The sequence below is a fragment of the Coregonus lavaretus genome (genome assembly GCF_964263955.1).
Source record: "Coregonus lavaretus genome assembly, chromosome: 20".
NCBI lineage: Eukaryota > Metazoa > Chordata > Actinopteri > Salmoniformes > Salmonidae > Coregonus > Coregonus lavaretus.
The window spans coordinates 37610306-37629307 of NC_140007.1; the positions used below are offsets into that span (position 1 = coordinate 37610306).

The 19002-nt window shown below is 38.4% G+C and overlaps 2 protein-coding genes across 2 annotated transcripts; both read right to left on the bottom strand.

Annotated features, from left to right (window-relative positions):
* Positions 1–1092: 1092 nt before the first annotated feature.
* LOC311147560 (homeobox protein Hox-C8a-like) lies at positions 1093–4258 on the bottom strand (the record flags this gene model as incomplete). The annotated part of the gene is made up of 2 exons (XM_084184311.1): positions 1093–2710; positions 3823–4258. The coding sequence occupies 2 exons, from the start codon at positions 4256–4258 to the stop codon at positions 2364–2366; spliced, it is 783 nt and encodes a 260-aa protein (XP_084040437.1). The 3' UTR covers positions 1093–2363.
* A 3412-nt stretch (positions 4259–7670) lies between these two features.
* LOC311147562 (homeobox protein Hox-C9-like) lies at positions 7671–10967 on the bottom strand. Its single transcript, XM_084184313.1, has 2 exons — positions 10366–10967; positions 7671–9293 (listed from the first exon to the last, which is right to left on the bottom strand). Exons 1-2 carry the CDS (start codon positions 10934–10936, stop codon positions 9046–9048), a joined length of 819 nt encoding a protein of 272 aa, XP_084040439.1. The 5' UTR covers positions 10937–10967; the 3' UTR covers positions 7671–9045.
* Positions 10968–19002: the final 8035 nt, after the last annotated feature.

The window sequence follows — 19002 nt, forward strand, 5'->3', positions numbered from 1 at the left end:
TGAGGGTATAGTCTTGTCTGTAGCCTACACTGTAAATGGGGTTACCGTGATTTTGACAGTAGCATCACAGGCAGCTAGGTGGCAAGTAAAATTCTGCATTTCATATTACACCTACTGTAATATAAATAGGGTATAAGTACTCTGTAATGACACACTACAATTCAATAAAATTGACTGTATTATAATGTTAAAAAAAGTAAAGGCTACGGTAATTGGAATGAATGAAATTCATTGAGGGGAGGGGTTTGTATTTCACAGTATTTTACTGTAATTACAAGGGATTGGTGCAAGCAGGTTGGCTGCTAGATAAAGTGTTTACAAACATTACAACATATTTAAGCAATAAGGCCAGAGGGGGTGTGGTATATGGCCAATATACCATGGCTAAGGGCTGTTCTTATGCACGACGCAACAAGTGCCTGGATACAGCCCTTAGCCGTGGTATATTGGCCATATACCACAAACTCCCAAGGTGCCTTATTGCTATTATAAACTGGTTACCAGTGTAATTAGAGCAGTGAAAATTTATGTTTTGTCATACCCATGGTATATGGTCTGATATACCAATCAGCATTCAGGGCTTGAACCACCCAGTTTATAATAACTTCTAGAGACCTTAACAAAGGCTTCTAAACTGGCAGCGACTACAGAGCAAAACAGACCAAAAGAACATGGCAAAATGCTCAACCATTTAAGGTTTAAGGTTTAAGACTTGCTGCCACTCCAATCTTTCCCCCATACATTTTAAATTGGTGGGGCACGATAACCACATAGGAGTTAAGTTGGTACAGCATTCTCACTCAAGGGTGCAACAAATATAGCCTCTGACAAGGCATGTCTCAAAATATGTTATTGAGCCAGAAACAACTATACCATGCACCCACTAGTGGTCAAAAGGTTTTGGGCACTCCAAAAATACGGTATGGTACTGTATTCTGTGGGGTGGAATTACAGTAGTATTCGAAATACAGCAATTAGTTTAGTTGCTCGGTGTAGTGTAGAGGACAGACAGTAGTCTAGCCCATGCATGCTCAGTCATTTAGTCATTCAGTCAACAAGTTCTTACAGCCAAGAAGAGGAACGATTGTGAGCCATCATGTTTATTCATCTTTTTATGTCAACAACAATGGCGGGGACACACAATTCCGTCGTTCACATGAGAAACACCAGCAAACGAGCATATTAACATCAAGAATATAACAAGACGTACATAAAGATTATATTCAGTGCAAAAAAACTACGCTATTGTCACCAGCACATTAAAATAACACTCCTTACTTCTTAAAATCCTTGCAATTGCAGCAGGTATTATTATCATACACAGTCATGTGCGTTTTCTATAGGCAGTTTTAGTTGTTGGGGAAAATATAGGTTTTCATCTAAACATAGCAGTGCCATTATTATTGAATACAAATTAAGTAAAAGGCAAAGCTCTGTTTTAGTAGGTAGTGCCGTGGTACAATCTCGAACACCAAATCGTTTAATTGGCTTTGAGCTAACTGTGTCTTCCTAAGACTCACAAATTGTCTTAAACAAGCACAGGTATATCATGGGCAAACGATATATAATTTAATCATATAACGTTGATATAACACTATGAAAACAATATCATATGAAATCTCTATTTAGAAATCTCTATTGCAATTTTCCCAGGTTTAGGTAGCATGTCCCTGGTAATTCTAAGTTAGAACTACATTTTCTTATCTTGGCCATTCACCACAAATGAGAATGAAGTATAATAAAAATAAAAATAAAATCATAACTTGTGTTTTACATATGGGCCTGCTGCTAATCAATGTTAACATTTAACATTACTTTTAATTACGTTTTGCTTACGATTTTAAATCACACAAAATGTCGCAAAGATGTCTAAAGATGTCTATTGTGAATTTGTTGTGTATTTACAAGATTAGATTGGCATTGGTCAAGGTTTGTTGGACCTTGCGCTGTCTTCCTATATGCATTTGTTTGGTTATGCTTTTGTCAGATAAAACAAACAAAAAATATTCTAAAAGTAGCCTAGCCTACTCTATTAAACATGCGTTTAAATTAACCCATACAAAGAATACCCATGTGCTACCATTACCTTTCCTAAATGTAATATTATTATAAGGAAACGTCCAAAACTACAAAATAACTAATTTGTATCCGTAACGCATCGTGAGGAGGGAGAAATAGATAAATGATTATGCTAGCAATATCTGTGAGATCTTTATTCCCTTTCCCTTGTTGACTAATAAAACTGTGGCCATAAAGTTGACGCTCTCTGCCTTCTTCTCTCCTCTCACCGTCTACTATATGGGACCTATTTTTTCTATTTTGCTGCCATATAACCATAAATGACCATAAAATCACTCCTTGGTCTACTCTTTCTCTTTCTCTTCCGCTTCTTTCTCTTCCCCCTCTTCCCCGTCACCGTCCTCGTTGCCCTCCTCCTCCGCCTCAGCCTCGGCATCAGCATCCGCCTCAGCCTCGGCATCAGCATCCGCCTCCCCTCTTTGACCCGGAAACTTGTCTTTGTTGTTTTCTTTTTTCCACTTCATTCGCCGGTTTTGAAACCATATCTTGACCTGCCTCTCGGTGAGACTCAGGGCATGGGACACCTCGATCCGCCGCTTGCGTGTAAGGTAAGGGTTGAAGAGAAACTCCTTCTCCAGTTCCAGAGTTTGGTAGCGACTGTAGGTTTGCCTTCCATTTCGCCTCCCTGGTGCTTAAATGAAATAGTAAATAAGGTTAGCTTATGTCTTATATATTTGTTTTAACATATTCTTACTATGCCTAGAAATAGGGCGATTACTTTGTAGAATAAATGAGATACTCTTCGTGCAGTAAGATAAAGGGGCATACAATAATAGCTATGATGGTTTGTATTTGGAATCCGTTAAGCTTTGAGCTACTTTCCATTGAAATTTGCATGAGCTAGAAAGTACAACCTAACATTTACTTTTTCAATGATGTAACAGGTAACTGCGTGCACACACACACACACGCGCGCGCACTCACGCACACACACACACACACACACACACACACCTCACACACACAATGGATACACGTTCTTCTGCAGATTGTGGAGGGAAGTATATTTAGGCCTAAAACATTTATCTAAGATCACATTAAAACAATCTAAACGATATAGTCCATAAGGTTTCATTCTAAACTCTATAACCCCCACTAGCCCATTAGCTTGGTTTAGGGTAAGGAAATGTGAACGGGATGAATATCACGTAGAATAGTAATGTTAGAAGCATTACAAAGTACCTAATATTTGTTTTAAAAGACGTTTATTGTTACTTTAATAATTTGGTCATATTGGCCATAAAATTGTTGGGCATTCTGGTTAGAAGGTTTCTGTTTTATTTAGGATGTACTTAGTTGTACTTCAGGTACTTCAAATAACCATTGTTTAAACTGGATGTCTTTTTTTTTTGGTCATTTCAGATTTTCTCCAGCAAAACAAAATCTTTATCACCAAAACCTCCCTCAAGTTGGCCAGCATTGGTTTTTAATTATTTGGGGATTATTACATGAGAACTCGGTTGTTTGTAAGAAGGTTATATGTTTATGTTATACCTTATGAGATTACAGTACTAATGTTGTGTATACTTGGGAGAGCTATAGATAGGCCTAATCCATTAACTTTGGGTGAAATGTATATTTGTTGCACAAAAATGTAATAAATAAATAGATACATCCTCCATTCCTTATTACATATTTTGCTTTTAGGCACGTAGGTTACACACACACACACACACACACACACACACACATAAATACACACATTTATAGCTAAGGAAAAAAAGAACACAAAATAATTCTAACCGTGGGGTCTCATCCAAGGAAACATAAGAGTGGGAGACGAGTTCTGATTTAAATGGCCTTGTCCTTCTCCGGGGTTAGAGCCGTTAGACGATTTACAGTCTGGGTATTGCGCGAGGCTTGCCTCTTGCTGGGTACCATAAAGCGGTTGTCTCGGAAGAGCTTCATATCCATAAAATTTCGTTGCGTCTCCATGGCAAGCCAGCGCGCAGGGGTTCTGTTGGTATGCAGGGTTGGAGATCCCCGTGGTCCCAGGGTGGAAAAAATCCTGGACATGATGGGACGGCTGTTGAAAGCCCGATGCAGCTGCCCCGGGTCCGTAGACCAGCGTGTGGCTACGGGCAACGCTTTGTGGGAACCTGCAGTCGTAGTAAGTTGGCTCCAGCGATTCACAGCCTTTGTATTTGGAGAAAAGAGGGTTAACAAAATATGAGCTCATTGTTTAGTTTGCATTAAACAACAGACGAGGTTTCTTCGTTGTAGAATATCCCCCTTTTGGATTGTGGCAGCCTTTTGTTTAGGTTCCCAGTCGCACACAGCGCAGACTGACAAACCGGAACTAGATGGAGAAACTCTGCCCCTTTGGACAGTCTCAGGCAGCTCTCTCGCGCTCCAACACTCTTTTCATCGAGTCTCTCTCACTATCTCCAGTATCTTCTCTTTTTCAGCCTCAAATCCGGCTCATGGCGTGTGCTTTGGATGTGTTGATGTTCAAGCTGGCATGCTCCGCCGACACAGTCACAAGCACTTCTCTTTCCTTTTCTCTTTTTTTTTGCTTCCCACCCAACCACCCCCACCACAATCCCCCCTCCCAACACCCATCCCCCCCCCCCCCCCCCCCTCCGGTCAGCGTGTAGGCTACATACCCCTTAAGAGGCAACCTGCGCTAACCATTATATTAGATAAAGGAGTTCAATATGATGCATATGATGTGAAAATTGTCAACTCTCAAAATATCATTATGGCCAGATTACTCTTGCACGGTGCTTACATGATACATAGAAGTACACACATATAGCCTAACGAATACAATAAAAAGGCTTTGTTCATAAAGTCCTCAAGTGCACCCTCATGTTATATAGTTTAAGAGCCATTTCTTATATCAACTAATGGTTTAAATGGGATGCTGTTAGTTGTTAGCCTAGCCTACCATAGATACTTAGCCTACACAATAGCACTGCTTGCGGGCCCACTATACTGCCTGCTATTATGACAGGGTAACACAAAATATAAGCCTATATAACTTTAAAAACGAGTAGGCCAGGCCTAGCATATACAAAATGCTAAGGCTATAATGATAATGGCATACAATAATTAGGCTATAATGGCATATTTAACAAGATCACAAAATATCAAAATGTCTAACCCTTGTTCCTCAACATTAGCCCATGCTATGTGTTCATACTTGAGTTATATATAGGCCTAAGCGATTTCCCATGTCCCTCCCGCACTTAAAATACAGAAGGCCGTGAAACACCCTTACCCGCAAATATAAACACGACCTGTTGTGAATACCCGACTCACTGTACTGACCCTGTTAAACCTATGAGCAGATGTAATAAATATGCCGCTTGCAGTTAGTAACATTTTACATTACATTAGATGTCTCGTTACTTCTGCGTACATATTGCTGGCTCAATGTTTATTTCAGTTGTGTCTAGTGTAGTTGCAGCAAGGTCTCTCCCTGAATGCGCTCATGTGGGTTTTGTGGTGTTACTGACGATTTTTACACATGATCGTAAAATATGAAAGGCACACATATAAAATTTATAGACTTGTCGTACAGTCTATAAATATGCTGATTTCTGGTCTTTGTTGCAAATTACCGTCGTGGAAATTTGAGCTGCTGTTACAGACATATTTCAACAACAAAAACACTGAAAATAACTATAATAACATCACTACACTAGGCTACTATTATAATACTGCTTCTGATGTAGGCCTATAATTGCTAATAATAACATTATTATTACAATAACTATTAGTCTAGTATTATCATATTATCATTATTATTATTAGGATCTTGTATTCATGTTAGTATTTTTATTAGGGGTAATTGATTATTGAAGACTTTAGTGTTATTTGTCAATACATTGAAACAAATTATTTCTCTATTTGTTCATTTTACTTATTTGAAGAAGTTTTCTTCTTACATTGGTTTGAAACGGAAATGTGTCATATTCCTTAAGTATTCCGGTGGCTAATACAGGTTTATGGTCCACGGTCCATGCCTCTCCATAGGAAAACTAGGCCACACCACTGCTGTAAAAACAGTGGTAAGGTAGTGATTTAAATTGCGCTTAACTTGAAAAGTGAGATGTTTTCAAATGTTAGTCCAAATGTTAATTGAGCATCAATGTTGGTGCAGATATACAGAATCAACCTAATCGATTTGCTAGCAGTTGCTAACAGTTTATAATCATGCATAATGGGGCCATAACATGTATACAAACCAGCTTTAGTGTGTTTAAAAACATTAGGCTAATGTTCTACTAATGTAAAGGTCAAAATGTGGAAATTGAACTTTTAGGTAAAGGAATGTGCAAATGAAAAATAGACCTATCCTACAAATATTCTACAATTATTAGGCTATACCCAACCCACAAGCGCATGAAAGGTTCAACAGGCATGACCTATGTCTCCTGTACCCAGTCCTACAAGTGAGACAGTCAATTATATCACAACATATTTTCTTTAAAATGTGATGAATGACCGAAGCAGCATTTCTTTCATCAGTAGACCTACAGGCATAGGCCTAGCCTACTCCCTATTTCTGCACCACGCAAGTCCACAGCACGGAGGCACGAGCAGTACAGGCCCAAAGAGTCGGTCAACAGCGTCATCTAGTGTTAAAGTCGATCACCAACGTTCAACTGCGCCATGGATGGTTTTATCAAATCGATATTATTTTACATGAGGAAAGAAAATGCAGTTGCAGACATAACAAATGTGATGAAAATGTGTTTCAGGATCCGTCAAATAAACTATATCAATAGGCTTCCTACATTTAGCTTTTATTTCAGTAGACTCAGAATATTTGTTGGTCTTCATGAAACTCTCCTATGTGTTGTCTTCTAACCAGTATAGTTACATGGACATTGGCGTTCCTTTCTTCTTGCGGTCATATAGCCTAGGCCTACTCTGACCTGCTCAGAGAGAGCTGCCCTTGGGGGAAGGCAGCAGCATGTTTGCGGTGGGCACAACAGACAAACTAGCTGTAGCAAGCCTCCTTTGAACGAGTCCACCATCACCCACCATTAAAACCATAAAGTAATTTAGCCCAGACGTCTAGCCAGTTAGTCGGGTTTGCTTTGTTCGTCTGCATTTGAGACAAACAACCGAGCTCCAGCAGGGCTGTAAACGCAGCATTTTTGTCCTGTGCGGAAATGCATTGGATTGGGCTTTGAAATTACAGCATCCTGTCCGTATTGTTCGACACCACAAAAAGGCAATTTAGGCCAAGACCCAGTAAACAAATGCCAGACATTGGAATTTATTTTCACGTGAGAACATTTTAATTTCGTTACCTTTCAAAATAGGCCCAATGGCTCGAAATGTGTTTCGAAATGTAATTTAGTTGAGGTATTTTAATTCGTTTTTATTTTATTTATTTTTTCTTATAAGCAAGTTGACTGAAAGAAGGTTTAGGCTATAGCGTTAATCCGGGATCTCAGTCCCACGATTATTACAGGCCTTAAACTTTTCCCGTAGCTTTACCCACACGTAACGTTATAGGGCCTTATTCAGTTTAGAAAATGTGCCAAATTGTTAAAGGTTAAAGAGCTAATAATATCTTAATCAGCAGCTGTTACTATTCCTGCTTTGAAAAATTATTGCAAGTGACACAGATACGATAGGTATGTGACAACATACAGGTTTATTGGTCAAATTCACAAGTCTGCCGTTTTTATCACGAAATATATGTACATTTATTTTCCAATTTTCCAGACGGTTTCTAATTTGTTCTATAAAACATTTGACTACTATATGTCTTGGATGTTTACAATTAGGCCAACATGTGCTTTAAATGTGGTTGTTTGTGGATACTTGTGGTGGCCTGTGCATACCTAGTGGACTGGTAAACTTAAATGAATGCATTAAAATATAATTTGTGTCACAACACCATATAAAACGAGTACACAAAAGTTTCGTTAAATCATATTTAGTTACATCATTGTGGTATTGGCCTAGTTATATAGGCCTACCCGAAAAAATCACCCACTTGCAGGCGCACTTGGTAGCCCTAAGAGTCTGCCTAGCCTGGAAATGCTAACAGACGATTAGGAAACGTTCCATCTGCTTCCAATATTCCACGTGCGGGGAAATTGGGCTATTTGATTTATTAAAGGTGTTTCTCTCCAGATGAACAGAAATCCGGTTTGTGTGCATTTGTGTTGACATCATTAATATACTGGCTAGGTCTATTTGACGCGCCCCAAATGTGTGCCTTACGTTGTAAGATGTTATGCATTTCTACGTCTGTTTTGTTTAGAGACATTGCTTGAAAAGAAATACAGAAAACACAAGAGTCTCATGATAATGTTTATATTTGAGTAGGCCTATATCTACACTTTCTATAATGAATGGCACGTGTCTATACAATCAAAATAATATGAAATGCACAAATAGGTACACCGAACGCATACGTTACCACATATACACAAGACAGACATACATTTGTTAAGACGGCAGATGTTCTATTTCTGTACAAAATATGTTACAACACCTGCATAAAATTCACAAGAAACAAACATGTAAGAAATATTCGCACGGACATTTTTACATTTACATCATTTAGCAGACGCTCTTATCCAGAGCGTTTATGGAGTGAAGAAATTAAAATAATTCCAGTGTTCCATTCCTTATACTTCGGGGCAGTTATACATTTGTTCAAAATATGTTTAATTAAAATGTCCCTTATGTAAATAAACACATAGGCCTACAGGTATCTTCATAAGTGCAGAATATTTTCTTTCCTTACAAGTGGGTTATTTTAAACCTGGACAAAGAAAGGTGCACGTGGAGATTTTTTTTTTGCATCAAACATGGAAGGTGGGGTTAATACAAAAACAAAAAACAAAACAACATCCAACACAAAATCCAACATTAAGAAGGGGCCGTCATGTATTTTTGTTTATCTTTGTTGTTGTCCATGGCAGTAGTGGTTATTTTACTGTTGTCTGATTCTTGTTTTTGTCCATTGTCGTTGTTGTAACCATTCCTTTATTATTGTTCTTTGTTGCTGTCGGTTTTTTCCTTGTTCATTTTCTTCATCTTCATCCGCCGGTTCTGGAACCAGATTTTGACCTGCCTCTCCGTGAGGTTGAGGACGCTTGCCACCTCGTATCGACGGTCTCTGGTTAGGTACATATTGAACAAAAACTCCTTTTCGAGTTCGAGAGTCTGGTACTTTGAATAAGGGCACCGCTTCTTCCTTGTTGAACGCGCGTGAATCCAGTTTGCCACTGGGTTATCTGCAAATCAACACATCAAAACAGATAACATTTTATCAGTCAGCAATAATATCAAACTTGAAGCAATGACACATGATAATGCCCTATAGCCTTGTCCTTTTGGGTCTCCAAAAGCTAGGCTAGATCTCAGAGGTACTGTGGTGGTTCCTCAAATGTATGAGTAAATATAATGCAATAGGAAACAAACGTCAAATGTATCTTTTAACTTTACAACATTTAGTGATGCTCTTCCAGCTTTTCCCTTTCTTGGACTTCTGAGAAATGCCATCGTAAAATACTCAATGCCTATTCGCTTTATAGGCCCATAAAAACGGCTGCCGGATCAAGCCTTTACATGTCAGCGAAAGTCCCTAGAATATGTTGCAAACATTCCTCAACGTGTTTGGAGTTATATCTACATTTGGTTTGGAATGGAAAAATATTATGTAGGATGACAACAGACAACATACACTTACGCTACACCGCTAGTTCATGTGTTGCCATGCTAGTGTAGTTCCTTATCATGGTTTCTCTTTGGTGTTTTTCCTGGGAGGATCCAGTTTTACTGGAAATACTTGACATAGCAACATAATATCTCTTCAAAATATAATTGGAGAGTATTTACTAGTAGACTATGGGGGATATAGTAGCATAGTCTACTAGCGTCGTAAAATAGTAGCATAAACCATGGTGGCCATACAAAAATTGATCATAATGATTGTTCAAATTGACAGAGTCCCAATTCTTGCGTAAAAAGTATTTGGCATTTAAAACACCAAAACAGATTTGCTGAGATGCGGGTATGTTGCAGAGAGTCCCTCAAATTTACAACGTCCATAGGTTTTTTGAGAAGTCCTATTTTATAACCCGCTCGTCGTTTTATAGCCCAATCCAACTAGCGTTTGTCTCTTTATAGGTCCTCAAGGTAGCCCCCTAGCAGAGTAGATTCAGTCGAGGAAAGAAAGGGGGATGAAAGAACAGATTGTGGCAGAGAGACACTATAGCCCAGCTCTGAACCAAATGCAATTAACACAGACAGAATCTCATCCAAACTACTCCCATTCCCGGTTTTAAACAAGGGGCTTGAACTTACTCGGGTCTAATTCTGGCTTCTCGTCTTTATGCTTCCCGGAAGCCAAAAGCTCGGTCTCGGGAGAAGGGATGTTTGGTTGTGTCTTTTCTCGGATGTCAGCGGTGGTGCAGTATATATAATCCGTGTAGGTTCGTTCGTTGGAGGGGAGGCAGTCACTGGCTCGATGCTCATGGAAGGCGTCGGGCTTCAGCCCATAGTGCCTGGCGTTGGCCGGGTAGCCTGGGAAGGACATGGCCCCCGAGATCGGCTCCAGCCATGACCGCACATACCTTGAGTCCGTTCCTAGATGAGGTTGATGGCTGTATGGATGGTAAACCACTGAGGACTGGGAGTGAACAGGGGTCCAAGATGTAGTAAAAACGGATGGTTTAGCAGCAAAGCTGCAGGAGGGATAGTCACCACACTCCGGTACGAGGGACGTCGGACGAGGGCAGGTAGGGTGCGAACCAGAAGCCGAGAATCGAGCCGCAAGAACATCCTCGCTTTCGTGGTTTATCAAGGAATCTACATAATAATTACTTATGGGAACCGTGGCCGACATGTCGATGCTGCCCGTCTCTTTTACATGCATCCGATTATTATTTGGAGTGTATGTGTACTTTTCTATCCACCCATAGAACAATCAAGGCAGGTAATTATTTCTCAAAGCTTTCCGGGCTGCTATTGGCTGCCGAAGCAGCACGTGATTAAATTTACCCCCACCAAAATTGCACAGTGGATCAATGCGCGAGTTATCATGGGATAGCGTTGCACTAGAAATTGATTATAGAATCATATTCAGATGTATTTTTTCCCCTGGATGCATAAGAGGTAAATTCAACAGTATATTCTGACGTTGATAAAATAGCAGCAAAATGAGTAGAATATGTCAAACTAGTCGTAAAACAGATTGGGGTTGGCTAGGTATGAAATCGCAGGCACTATTTGTCTAAGGTCTCCGTAGTCCAGTTTTATGCGCGTATAGACATAGTTCAGTAGTAAAATAGATCATTAAACTCACTCTCTAACACATTAGGCTTTTAATTCTTCTGCGTTTTTCATTGTATAACGGTATATATCTTTTTATATGGAGAAAAGATACTTGATTTTATTTTATGAGCAGCCTGCATAAATAATATTGTACAGCCTATCATACTAACATTGCACCAAAAAGTGTGTACAAGAAAAAAGTTTGCACAGATTACAAATAAGCAGAATTGGCATATTTTTTCTCCCAAATTAAGTCTGGATAGATAGAGGAGGATGGAATTACTACTACGTTGCTTGAAACTTTGCCAACTACAGCGGCTATATTCGGCAAGTGTCAGTGCATGCTTTTATGTCCTTCAATAAATTTTTACGAGGACCATTTGATTGTTCATAAACGTGTCGTTAATAAAACTGCAGTCGAGTTCCTAGCTTAACATAAAACCAACACTGGGCATGTGAGGCCAGTCCCATCAAGCTGGGACAGTGAGGACAGACAGCAACGACAGGGACTGAGGGACTTATATGCTGCAGAGGAGAGGAGGTATTTCTTCAAGGAATAATCAGGCTAGAGATGAAGGATTGCAACAAGAGGAATACACTTTCTTGTTTTGTAAGACTAATATGATATAAACTGATCTATGATCCGAGAATAAGCCTTTTTGTTGTCATATATGCCTAGAGAAGAAGTCAGCGAATATTCTAATAGCGCAGCTAAACATAATCAAATGAAATAAAATTGTATTGGTCGCCTACACATATTTTGCTGATGTTATCGCAGGTGCAGCGAAATGCTTCTGTTAATAATAATATGCCATTTAGCAGACGCTTTTATCCAAAGCGACTTACAGTCATGCGTGCATACATTTTTGTGTATGGGTGGTCCCGGGGATCGAACCCACTACCCTGGCGTTACAAGCGCCGTGCTCTATCAGCTGAGCTACAGAGGACCGCTGTTACAGTGCAGTAATACCTAACAAAAGGAAATGTGCATGTGTGTATTTCCTCATCTCAACCATGTATAGGCCTATCTAAAAATCGAATCAAATGTAAAATCAAATGTTATTTGTCACATGCTTCGTAAACAACAGGTTTAGTATTTCACAAACAGTGAAATACTTACTTAAGGGTCATTTTCCAACCATGCAGAGTTAAAGATAAAAATGCAGATTAACTGCAATTCAGATTAACTGCAATAACGACGATGGACTGTATCTTATTTTGTAATTTGACAACTGCTAGTGTGAAGTCATTGCGTTGGTGACCTACAAGATTAAGGGAGGTCATTCGTTTTTGCTTTAAACTGAATAAATGTATGCAAGCTTAGACATCTCAAAATGTGATTATTTAATTATCTCACTAACTAACGCATAATTTGAATTTCCTTCAAATTAAACATATATATGCTGTACGGCATCCTTAGATTTCGAAGTGTATTTCTCTGTCGTGGCTGTTTGGTTCAGATTCAACCATGAAATATCATCAATACGATGCAACTAAATATCAAGACAGGCAAATAGAAAGTATTTTGCTCAAATGAAATAGCACAAACCTTGAGCTCGCTAACGTTGAGTATTTTCTCGTACGCAGTTACCATTCAGGCCCAATGAGAGCACAAGCCTATTTTAACCCTAGGGGTTTCCCTTGATATCAAACCCATGAAATCCTAAATATTGCGTATCTATTATAGCCAACGTGATTTTTCACTAAAAGTCTAAAATACATCTATCTACCTGTCATACTGTATTTCAAATTACATTCATTTATTTAAAGGGATACTTCGGGATTTTGACAATGAGGCCCTTTATATACTTCTCCAGAGTCAGATGAACTCGTGGATACCACTTTTATGTCTCTGTGTCCAGTATGAAGTAAGTTAAGGGGTAGTTTCTCAAGACAATGCTAACTAGCGTTAGCGCAATGACTGGAAGTCTATGGGTATCTGCTCGCATGATAGTAGATACCCATAGACTATATGCACGTATGTCTAAGACACAGAGCAGTTTGAGTCTTGTTTAGTATTGTTAGCCACATATGAAATTAATCTACCAATATTCGTCTTGGAATTGCTTATTGAATGGGACATTCATATGACAAATGTGATTATATCAGGAGACAAATACTAATTTGTGCATGGTTAATCCCTTATTTTTGTCATTACTCTGCTGTCTTGTTATTGATATTTGAATGTATTTATTGTCCTAATGATTATTGATAATAAAAGAAAAGATCCAATGTATGTATCCTGGTTTTTCATAACATTTTGTGGTTGACTAGGCTCATTTCCTTTTCTGTTATTGACCATACTTTGAATTCTCTGATAACTTCAGGTTACTAGTCTATTAGTGTGTTGGCTATGTCATGACAGCTATTGTTATGATGCTATATGTAGGCATATTGATAGAATAAGCTATGCCATGATGCAACTCCTGATTGGAAAGCCTAATATAGGATTACTGTTCATTCATTCGCTTCAAATTATTTTAACATTCTATCTTCTTACAGTGATTTTATTATGATACGCTAGAGCAAGCCATATGCTGTGTGTATGCTGTCCGACCGAAATGCGCTCTTTCACACGTCACCATGATCCTTTCTATTTATAATTTGTTCTGGTTAAATGATAAGAGTCTAACTTAATAGCCTAATTTTCGATATTTTCTCCATAGCCTACTTTAGCATCCCTAACAACGTTATTCTATAAAATTCAACATATTTTGTACATTTATCTTGGATGTTCAATATCAGGAAATACTATGAAATTATGGTTTAACACTGACTGTCAATTTGTGGTTTGATATTTGTCTAGAGCAATGGCATTGGAATGAATTGTCCAAACATGGTGAATTAGTTAGGGCGAGGGCTGCAGGAGATGAAAGGGTGCAGACTGTCACCGTAGACAACAATGGCGTCCAAAGGTGCTGTCCTCTCAGTGGAGGGGTCAGACTGCAATATATTGTTAGCAGTCGGATTCCCAATTCTTCATTCAGAAATGCTACAAGAGATGCATATTTTTTGCACATGCATGTTTCGGTCAATCAATAACTTGTCCGAAGGTAATGTTTAGCTAGTATGTCCAAAATAAAAATAAAAATAAAGTCCCTTTCAGCATTGTTAGTAGGCCTACTTTGCGCACTAATATGTTTAAATGTGTATCAAAATAATCAGAATCCATAGAACCATGTTTAATTTGAAATGTGATTAGATATAGGCCTACTCCTAAATAATTTGGCAAGTTTTCAACGTCTTATGTAAGATTACATGGATCAAGGTAATTGTTGGAAACTATGATGGAAAATGTGTGGAGCTAAAATAATTTACAAATCAGCAGAATTGTAAACTGGCAAACAAAAATTTGACTGTTGAATCATAATTTTTCCATTGAATTTGTCAATTCTAGATTTGATCTGAACCTTGCATCCATCTCACATAACCCATTAAGAATATTCCGAATGAGTTGTGCAAATATCGCATTACAAACAGTGATCAGTGTATTTACGTGCATTCCTACGTGAAGGAACTTCAAGTAAATACTTGTTTTCATTGCCTATATGATACATATATTTGAACAAGGGACATGTTGTTGTACTGTCAAAGGCTAATTTGAATAGTCAAATTAATAGGCCTATACAGTACATAATTTGCATGTTAAACTCTTACCCTCAAACCTTTATGTTGAATCAAAAAGGTGTCTATTTGGAAACTATTCATACAACATATTGTTATTCTGATAAATAACAGAAACGTAATACCGTCCAAAAAACATTCGCCTACAGTAAGTACATGGTTTAGGCCACTTGGAAAACAAGTGTTTTAATTAATAATTTTAAGTGCTATCCTCTGGGTCCACATTGTACATTCCGTTGTACATGTCTTTTACCCAAATCAATTCAAGTCAATTCAAGGCAACAGCTAATTTAGGGAAATTAAGGATGAGGTAGGTCTATGAGTTCCCCAAAAGCTTCAAATAGCACGATAATCGTTAAGTGCATCAAGATCTGTCGTAAGTTTACGAGTTTTTCCTTTTCCTGAAGCCCTTCATGACTAAAGGTTTATAAAGCGTTACAACACAGCACTTAATTTCATTGGTTAATTAACAATAAACCCAACCACTAGTAGAACAGCCAAGTGCTTATTTCCATGGCAGATCACAGAAGATAGACAGAATGAAAGTTTAAAGGCCCAGTGCACTCAAAAACGTGGTTTTCCTGTGTTTTATGTTTCCACACTATGAGGTTGGAATAATACTGTGAAATTGTGACAATTGTGATAATGGCCTTTTAGTGTAAGAGCTGTTTGAAAAGACCACCTGAAATGTCAGTCTTTTTTGGTGGGATGGAGTTGTGGCCTTCCATGGTGACATCACCATGCATAAATGAGTTAAAAGCAATAAGAAAGAGAGTTCCAAACCTCTCTGCCAATAAGAGCACATTTTCAGTTTTCCTCTCCCCACTCAGACTACTCCTAGACAGTCCCAGCAAAATTCTTGCTTGAGAAATTGCTCTTTGCTAAGAAGCTATTTTTGTTTTAATTTAAACAATCACAGTAAGGAACTAAATTGCTACCCAGAAATGATTTGATATTGAGATAAAAACGGCTGCATTGGAACTTTAAGGGCCTTTACGCCATAACATAATGACATTGCTCATCCTAATATTAATATATTTCTTAATGCCATTATTTTACTTTTAGATGTGTGTGTATTGTTGTGAATTGTTAGATATACTGCACTGTTAGATCTAGATACACAAGCATTTCGCTACACCCGCAATATCATCTGCTAGATATGTGTATGGACCAATACATATGATTTGATTTGATAACAAACTAGCACATTCTGAAGAGAGATGTAGCTGGTTACTGAGGTCTAGATAGATCATTTTTACTGCCCAAAGTGATGCACTTTGAATGCAAGCATTGTGGAGTTCATTATTATAAATGTTGTGATGTTCATAAATTATATATTTTACAAACTGCTAAATATTAAAAATATTTCATTTTTTTCTGATGTAATCAATGTGCTTGCACTGCGTGCCTAGTTGTAGTTTAAGGAAGGGGTTTCGATTGATCTATATTGCAAATGAACATTTTACACAGACATAGGCCTAATTTAACCTTTTACTGCAGTGGGCTATATTAGGGTCACACAGAGTGTTTCTTGGCTGTCTTAAACAAATCTACTTTGAAATAAAAGTATACACCTCACACACATGGCTATGGGCTTAAAAAAGAAGAAGAAACCTGTACCATGTCAGATATAGAGTTGAAATGTATTCAATATGAGTTTGCACCCCAATATTACACTTCAAATACATCACAGAAGACTGAAATATAACAAAACCGTTTGACATAGAAATACCAGATTTTCGGCGGCTTTTTAAAAATAATGGTTGCTTTTTTAAATAATGTTTATTAATTATAAAATTATGAAAATTATTGCCCTGTAGTGCTGGATAGTGTATTAACTCCTCATTACTCTGATACTAAACGACAATTCAGAAAATGAACAACGCATGGACGCATGGACACACACACACACACACACACACACACACACACACAGTAGACTACTTGCCATTTGTGCATGTAGGCCCACGGCAAGTGCTTGAATCCGGCATGAGATACCTCTGGGTATGCCTATTCTGATAGCAGTAATCATGCACACTTTTTGTTTCACCATCACACAACTATCAGTGCTAGCAGCTCTTGCGCGACAGTTTCATGATGATCCAGCCTTATATCAGCCAGCATTAGGCCTACACATACCCAGACACCCGGATGGTTGTGACAATGAGTTAGCCTTTATTAATAGTAAACAACTAGTACTTCCCTAGCCGCTCACATACAGAGATACAGACCTACTGGACTGTAAAGACTTGAGTTATATGACAAATGCATCCAATAGCCTAGCTATTCCCTTATTTTCTTCTTCCGTGCGCCACCTGTTTCAGAATGTCAAATGGGTTGTTCAAATGCCATTGTGCAGTTTCTGACAGCATACTATTTGCTATTGCAATTGCTATTAATATGAGAAAGGATGACTTGTCTACAAAAGAGGCAAAATTATATTATCCATGTAATGTGATCCTTTATTTTTAAAAAGTGGTTACATGTTCGTGCGTAATTGCTGTGCGTAACTGTGCACTAGTGAGTAATTGTACACTAGTACGAATTACGCAACGTCTCAGTGTGTAAGCAATGTGTGTTTCCTGTGGGTGCCATTTGGAGTGCTGTAAAGTCTTTGTCAGTGATGCATTCCAGGGGGAGACGCCTATTCACTAAACTGAATGAAAATGACTTTGGATTCCAGACTGTCTCTGCTAGTTGCACTTACTGCTGTGAGGAGGAAGGGGGGGGGGGGGTATAAACACAAGCTCTCCCATGGAAGAGAGGGGACTTTGACTGTGCCATATGAAAAAACGTTGTTGGCTGAACATGAAATAATTTAAACATGAAATAATTTTGTTGTGTAGTATGAATACAACATACATGTTTCTCGGCCACGTCTTGTCATTTGGGTCATGTGAGAATAATAACATAACAATTGCAAAATACAATTTGCCCATAAATGCACAAATGAAATAGGAACAGGACATAATACATAAATAAATATTATGTAATATATCCAGCGTATTTGATCTATACCCCATTCCTTTCCATTGAATGAACATTTTGAAAATGATTAGATTTTTTTTATTATTCCTCACTTCTTCCTCTAGTGGCATTATAGTCTAAGTCCAGTCTAGGACCTAGATTCGTTTCTTGGATCAGAATACGTTGTCATTTGAGAAAGTTGAGGAAACGGAAACAATCAAAGGATTGAGTCATTTCCCCTTGATTTGAACAGGTTGCAAATGCGTTATAGGTCCCCTGTAACTCAGTTGGTAGAGCGTGGCGCTTGCAACTCCAGGGTTGTGGGTTCGTTTCCCACAGGGGGGCAGTATGAAAATGTATGCACTCACTAACTGTAAGTCGCTCTGGATAAGAGCGTCTGCTAAATGACGTAAATGTAAAACCACGGGGATATTCAAAGTTCCATTCAGTTAGCCCAATCACACACACAGTGCCACAATCAGAAAAATACTGGACTATGTGTAACAAAAAACGTAAATACAGAAGAAGATTGAACAGCCCACATGAATACAACAGACATTATCTCCAGCTTTAAGATCAATAACATTGTACACATTTTAGGGAAAATAAAACTAAATTCTGTCAACATTTGGCAATGTAGCTAGCTGGCCTAATATCCATGTGATCTTCAGATTGCGGCTGAACAAGATTAGCCTATGAAGGATATTCCCATCACATCATGGTCCAGAAACCAAAACCCAACCAAAACCAAAATCAGGGGCAACCTAACCAAAAAACAGTAACAAAATGAAAAGGCAACAATAGCGGTCTAACGTCTACCCCATGTTGTTTACAACCCATTCTCCATCTGAGAAGCTAAAGGACTTTTTACAGCCCGCCACAAACATGAGAGCCGGGGAGAAAAAGTCTCCATCCCGGCTATTTCATTTATAATGCCATTTGCGATGACTTCAGTCAGAGCCTAGGGTGTAATTTAACGGAAAGTGTCGCCCTTGATGAAGACGAACTGACGTAATCAAGGCAGTTTCTTGTTGCGGAGCCAGGAAGCATACCCCAACAACATGAAACTACCTAAAC